This window comes from Littorina saxatilis, linkage group LG8, assembly GCF_037325665.1.
Source record: "Littorina saxatilis isolate snail1 linkage group LG8, US_GU_Lsax_2.0, whole genome shotgun sequence".
NCBI classification, from domain to species: domain Eukaryota; kingdom Metazoa; phylum Mollusca; class Gastropoda; order Littorinimorpha; family Littorinidae; genus Littorina; species Littorina saxatilis.
In genome coordinates, this window is record NC_090252.1 from 46,161,939 (window position 1) to 46,168,858 (window position 6,920).

At 41.5% G+C, this 6,920-nt stretch overlaps 1 protein-coding gene and 1 long non-coding RNA gene across 2 annotated transcripts in view; one reads left to right on the top strand and one right to left on the bottom strand.

Annotated features, from left to right (window-relative positions):
• The window catches only part of LOC138973686 (uncharacterized), a 188,836-nt gene that overhangs the window by 43,280 nt on the left and 138,636 nt on the right, over window positions 1–6,920 (bottom strand). The window lies entirely within an intron of this gene.
• Window positions 19–6,920, top strand: part of LOC138973658 (conserved oligomeric Golgi complex subunit 8-like) — a 24,636-nt gene continuing 17,734 nt past the window's right edge. The window contains exons 1-4 of the mRNA XM_070346388.1: window positions 19–108; window positions 1,981–2,052; window positions 4,675–4,799; window positions 5,374–5,477. Coding sequence (XP_070202489.1) covers window positions 45–108; window positions 1,981–2,052; window positions 4,675–4,799; window positions 5,374–5,477 — 365 coding nt within the window. The 5' untranslated portion in view covers window positions 19–44. The remainder of the gene's footprint in view (window positions 109–1,980; window positions 2,053–4,674; window positions 4,800–5,373; window positions 5,478–6,920) is intronic.

Consider the following 6,920-nt stretch of genomic DNA (forward strand, 5'->3'; position numbering starts at 1 on the left):
TGCTCTCTTAGCTTACGAGTTACAAATAGGCTATTGTATCCAAAATGGCGGAGATAGACGTGGAAGACGAGAACATTTTGACGTCGATATTTAAAGATGCCTTTCCAGGTAATTTGGGAGGTGATACTTGCAACATAAAGTGCACGTATTAATCGAACGTGATTTTTTTCGTTAGTAGGCGTTATTTTCTGATTGCATTGTGATGAAAGTGTAGTGTTCTGCACGTAGCCAGACGAATAGACCCTATCGGTATTCCAAGCTGACGCTCTGCGCTAGGCTTAATAAAAATCCGGGGAGTGTCTGGTCTGGTAACAGTGTGAGGGTCACCTTAGTCACAGGCTTATAACTCAAGCAGTTTTTGCTCTTTTCTAAAACGGTTTTCACCACTGGATAGAGCATAAAAAACTCGTTAGAAAAATGTAAAAATATGAAAATCATGCAAAGGTGACATGCGACTCATTCCGTGGTGGAGGGTCACAATTGTCCTATCACTCTTGCATTGTCCAGGACATTTGTCCTATGCCACCTCTCATGGATGTGAGCCCCTGCCTCCCGATTTCCGACGAAAAGGCGTTGGGGGAAGGCAGGCTGACAGTGTCGTCTGTGAATCGTTGTGTGATGGTGTTCCATTCTACGATGGTGTTTACAAAGAACGTCCCACTGTATTTGGTCTGTCGTGGAGTGGGGCACTCTGAAGCAGCGGCTGTTGTTGTTGGCCTGCCTCCAAAGCCAGATTCACACGGGAAGATATTTGCCCACAATTTGCCCGGTCACTCAGCGATTTGATCGTAAGATCGAGTTACGAGTCACTCGCAAGCTAGTCTCTCGTAGCTTCGGCAGATAGAACTTGCTCTATTCTCTGCGAGTCAATCGTAGGTGATGACCAATTAGAACGCGCCGTTGGGTCCTTCACGCTGTGACCTGAAAAAAATGGCCGACAGCAGGGACCAGCATCTCTCCGTCAATTCAAAACTTTACGGAAGAACAGTTCCTTAATCTTACTCAAATGTAAAGGTGACGTTTTAGACTGTACTCCGGTCGGGAACCATCAGATGCAACTGTCTGTGTAATGACTTTCTCGGGAAGGCCTAATGCTTAAAACTATTTTTTAGAACGGGTGAGAGCGATGTTTGAACATTAGCAGAACCCGCTTCTCCAAAATAACGTGTGCTCTTATGCAGTGCATTTGTCTTGTGGAGCTAATCGTTCGTCGTGTGACAGGGCAATGTGACGACCCCATAAAGAATGTTATGTGACTCATTGCCCATGTAGAAGGTGGGACGATTCCTACACCGGGTTTGGTCAGCTGGTGTGAGAAGGTTTGCTGCTGGTAGCGCACAGTTTATGATCTAATCGTCTGATCAAATCGGCTTGTTTATATTATGTTTTCATTCCAGTTTCGTTGGCTACACAACTTTTTTTTATGTGAAATTGGAAAATAAAGTGAGCGAACGGAAGCTGATCAAATCATTGACCTATTTCTTGGAAAGGTTAGTAAGACTAAGAGTGTCGCTGTCATTCTTTTTCTCTTTCACAATGTGGTGTGCAAAACCCTGTCGTGAATGATGTCTTTCTAGCGGTAATAAGTAACACCCTTGGCTTTATCTCCTAGTCCCAGTGCGATTATCAGCAACTGGGGCCGGGTAGCACAGTTGGTAGAGCAATTGACTCGTGATTCTAAGGTCAGGGGTTTGAATCCGGAATGGACACGGGTCAACTTTATGTGCAGACCCAGACGGTATCCATGGTCCACCCCCGGGTCACCACTGTGGCACGTAAAAGACCTTGGTCATTCTGCCATAAGTGCAGGTGGCTGATAACACCTAAATACGAAACCACCTGGGAAGCTTGACTGTTTTGCTGCTGGCTTTCCACTTGGAGTGGGAGGAATCAACCCGAATTTCCCAGCGATGGGGAAAAAAAACTAAGGCAATGAAAATGGAATTTTTTTTTTTTAACATTCTTTTTTTGTGTGTGCAGAGAGCTGGCAGGATAACCCCGAGTTTGTGAAGTATCTGGTGGAGCTGAGCTCCCATGGAGTGCAGAAGCTGGGTGAGTTTGAACAAATTCCATGCCCATGGGTGGGATTCTTCCGGTATACAGTAAAACCTGCGAGCAAAGGACACTCTTGGGGAGCCTTGCCACTGTCCTTTGTAGCAAGGTGTCCTTTCTTATGAATATGAATGCGCCAACATTTTTTTTAGAGAAAAAAAAACCAACAGTCACTGATTCTTTTTTGCCACAGTGATTATTAAAACTCAAAGTTTTGAAGCCCTCAAGTTTTTTTGTTTTTTTGTTTTTGTTTAAAGGAGAGAAGGAGAGAGAGAGAGAGAGAGAGAGAGAGAGAGAGAGAGAGAGAGAGAGAGAGAGAGAGAGAGAGAGAGAGAGAGAGAGAGAGAGAGAGAGAGAGAGAGAGAGAGAGAGAGAGAGAGAGAGAGAGAGAGAGAGAGAGAGAGAGAGAGAGAGAGAGAGTCATCAGTCAGAGAGAGAGAGAGAGGTGCAATCGGTTTCTTATCTGAAGCAATGGGCCATTCACTGGAAGATTCTTTGATCGAGCTGTTGAAAACCACTCGAAGAGTTCTTCGTTCAACTCATCATAGGTTGTTTTTCTTCTCTTAACACATGTTGCCGTCGATCTGGTACCGGAGTCCCACTGACTGAGAATTTGTGTTCGATCTGCTTTTATGTTGGAAATTTGAGTTTTTCCGCAATTCAGCTCATCAGCAACTTTTCGAACGGTCTTTATGACATCGACTCGCTCTTCTAAAGTCACAAATTTTCGTTTTGGCATGATGAGACGAAGACGAAGGATGAGACGAAGATGCATCACAGTACAGAAAGTAGAAACCCGAAATGTTTGTGAGTTCACGGCATCGACCAATGAGCGTGCACTATACAAAAATCAACTTCTTTCAAGTGCTGTCATTGGCTTACAAAATAAGCTTCTCGCGCGTTCACATCGCCAGCGAGATTGTATTTGCAGAACCAAGATGGCGGACCAGCGTCTGCTAAAAGCTGTCTGCTTCAAGGGTTTGTCCGTTGTTGACAAGTAACGAACCCAATCGGGACCAAAAAAGGGTGTCCGCGTCCGCGCCTTTGAGGTGTTCGCTCTTTTAATGTGTTTTTGAGAGTAAAATACATCCGTCCTCACTTGAATTGTCCGTTATGCTAAGGTGTCCGCCGAAATAAGGGTCCGCTAGATGCAGGTTTTACTGTATATGCCGGAAGTCAGGATTTGATCATGGCCTTTTTTTTTCTTTTTACATTTAGTCAAGTTTTGACTAAATGTTTTAACGTAGAGGGGGGAATCGAGACGAGGGTTGTGGTGTATGTGTGTGTGTGTGTGTCTGTCTGTCTGTGTGTGTGTGTAGAGCGATTCAGACCAAACTACTGGACCGATCTTTATGAAATTTGACATGAGAGTTCCTGGGAATGATATCCCCGGACGTTTTTTTCTTTTTTTCGATAAATACCTTTGATGACGTCATATCCGGCTTTTTGTAAAAGTTGAGGCGGCACTGTCACACCCTCATTTTTCAATCAAATTGATTGAAATTTTGGCCCAGCAATCTTCGACGAAGGCCGGACTTCGGTATTGCATTTCAGCTTGGTGGCTTAAAGATTAATTAATGACTTTGGTCATTAAAAAATCTGAAAATTGTAAAAAAAAAAAATGTTTTTTTTAAAACGATCCAAATTTACGTTTATCTTATTCTTCATCATTTTCTGATTCCAAAAACATATAAATATGTTATATTCGGATTAAAAATAAGCCCTGAAAATAAAAAATATAAAAATTGTTATTAAAATAAAATTTCCGAAATCGATTTAAAAACAATTTCATCTTAAAAACACGCTCAGAAAGTTAAAAAGAATAGAGATAAAGAAAAGCGTGCTATCCTTCTCAGCGCAACTACTACCCTGCTCTTCTTGTCAATTTCACTGCCTGTGCATCGAGCGGTGGACTGACGATGCTACGAGTATACGCTCTTGCTGTAAAAATGCAGTGAGTTCAGTTTCATTGTGTTAGTTCGACAGCTTGACTAAAATGAATGTTGTAATTTCGCCTTACGCGACTTGTTTCTTTTGTTGTTGTTGAGGATACATGACATTTTTCAGTCCCGCCCATGTTATTCATATGCTGGTAATTATATCATTCAATGTTAACCATTATGCATGAAAGGTTAATGGTTTCTTTATTACTGGTTTTAACAAAAACGCAGATCATGGCTTATTAGCTTATTTTGAAATATGTTGTCAGTGTCAGTACTGTCAATGTCACGTTTTGTTGTTCGTAGTTTGACCAGAGTGCGCTCATTGACTGATTTCCTAATCCATGGATTGATCAATTGATTGATTGTTGTTTTATTAACTCATTGTCTCCCGGGCACAGATATACCCGTACCCACTCATAAGGCTCTATCTGACCAGGTACAGATGGATCCGTACACACAGTCACTACATTGCATTAGGTCTCATTCGGCACATATCTGCAGTCTGCTCAAACTGTTAACTTCAGTCGCTTCCTGTAACGTCGATCTAACACCTGCATTCCAGCGTGTTGTTACACAGTTTCTACACAGTTACTACAATTCTGAGTGACCTGCTGCAGCACAGCTGGTCTCGGCTAAAAAAAAACTTGGTCAACATAGATGGTGTTAATTTCTTGTGCAGCCCAGGAGCCGGACCGTCTGGCGGAGGAGAAGAGTCAGATCCTGGAAGAGACGCAGGACCTTGCTTTTCACAACTATACCACCTTCATACAGACCGCTAACTGCTCCAAGGAGATCTTCCAGGATGTATGTTTTTAAAAAAAAATTTTGTTGTTTTTTTTGTCTGTGTGAGTGACACTTTTACCATAGTCCTTTTTTTCTTTTGGTATCAGGTATGGGCTGAATTTTTATTCCATTCTGTGTGGTGTTTTCAAAAGGTATTGAGATTGCTTTTTTTTTTTTTTTAGCTATTGACTTTCTCTTGTAGTTGTAGTACAGTAAAATCTCAGAAAATGAAATATGAATAAGAAAAGGTTTGTGAATTTCCCATCTAGATCCTTAAATCTGGCTTAGCCTGTTGTAATTGTTTTAATTTTGTTGAGGGAGTGACAGGGAATGCATTTTAAACATAGAAATATTATATAAAATCTCTATTGACTCCTATCTTATTAAAAAAAAATGACTAAGTTGTAACGTTTGCTGATCTTGCTTGGAAATGATGTAATTTTGCTGGTTATGCATGTCACTAATTTAAGGAAATAATAACGCCAAACACCTAAGAATCTCCAAACATAAGATACCTCTTCGTTCTTTGGCTAAAACAGACATTTCAGTGTTTCGCTTTTCAGTTAAAATGTCTACATTGTTGTCATGCCAACAGTTTCAAATCATCGAGCAGCACCTGGATGACCTGCTGGGCAAGTTACCTCCCTTTGCAGAGGAATGCAACAAGGTTCTGAAGAAAGCGCAGGAAATCAGTTCCAGGTGGGTGGCAAAGTTTTTTGTTTGTGTATTTTGTATACAGAGGTAGGGATAGTGAGGGGCTATCTTTCGGGGAACCAATGTTCTGTAGAAAGAAAAGGGTGTATGTTTAGGCATAGACAATTTATCCTGGACCGCCAACTAGCTCTCTGTCCGCTCTTTCTCTCTATTACGAGGTAGCGGCCTCTCGCATTTAGGAACCTACGCTTACAAGCCTTTCAGAAATCAGGGGGATGTGATATCCGGTGTCGATTGTAAACATGGACGAAGTTGCCGAGGTAAGTTCTGAAAATGCTAAAATAAACTCAGCAAAAGTGCATATGGAACATGTTTTTCGATGAGTTTTGTTAAGTTTAGTTTGGAGTTTTCGAAAATCCAGTTCATTGTCACCTCCCATTGTCACAAATATCTGGAGCGTGCTTTCTTTTCACTGTCTTCGAATCGCTGGCCTTTCAAACCGGACGCGACGCGCCCCTGAAAGTCGAGCGTCGTAACCTCGAAGGGTCACGTGACGAGTTGGCAGTCCAGGCTATTTGGTCTATGGTTTAGGCTTGTGTCTGAGAAGAGAATATCATTTATTTGTATTTTTGAAGAAAATGTGCCATTTTACACAGATCGAGACAGTCAGTGTTCCTCCAGATCTGTGTAAAATGTCGTATTTTGGTCAAAAATCCAAATAACATTTATGTATCAATAACATTTTAGTTAGAAGAATTCCTTTTTTACGATTGAACGAAAACAAACATACACTCATTTGTAGTTTCGTCTCTATGAATTTTTGTCGGACTCTGAGCCCCCCGCGGGTTAGGGGGAGTCCCATATTGGTTGGGACGAGAAAGAATTTACCCGATGCTCCCCAGCATGTCGTAAGAGGCGACTAACGGATTCTGTTTCTCCTTTTACCCTTGTTACGCAATATAAGCTTCATATTGATTGATTGATTGATAGAATATAGTCAATGTTTGTAAAGATTTTAGTCAAGCAGTATGTGAGAAATGTTAAGTCCTTTGTACTGGAAACTTACATTCTCCCAGTAAGGTCATATATTGTACTACGTTGCAAGCCCCTGGAGCAAATTTTTGATTAGTGCTTTTGTGAACAAGAAACAATTGACAAGTGGCTCTATCCCATCTCCCCCCTTCCCCCGTCGCGATATAACCATCGTGGTTGAAAACGACGTAAAACACCAAATAAAGAAAAGTCGGACTCTGACGTCATATGGCTCAGAGAAGGAAAAACCAATGTTCAATGGATACATAATAATTTGTTTCTTTGGTGATGGTAGAGCTGGAAAGGAGTTCAATCTTTAGAGGCAGGATCTGTTTGGTCTTATTATATCTGTACAGGTAGTGTCTGAGCAGATAACTCTGTAAAAAGTAACCTGCATCATTGCCTCTGCTTGAAAGTTCAAACTCCCAATGTTTTAATGTGTTTGACCCTTTTTAC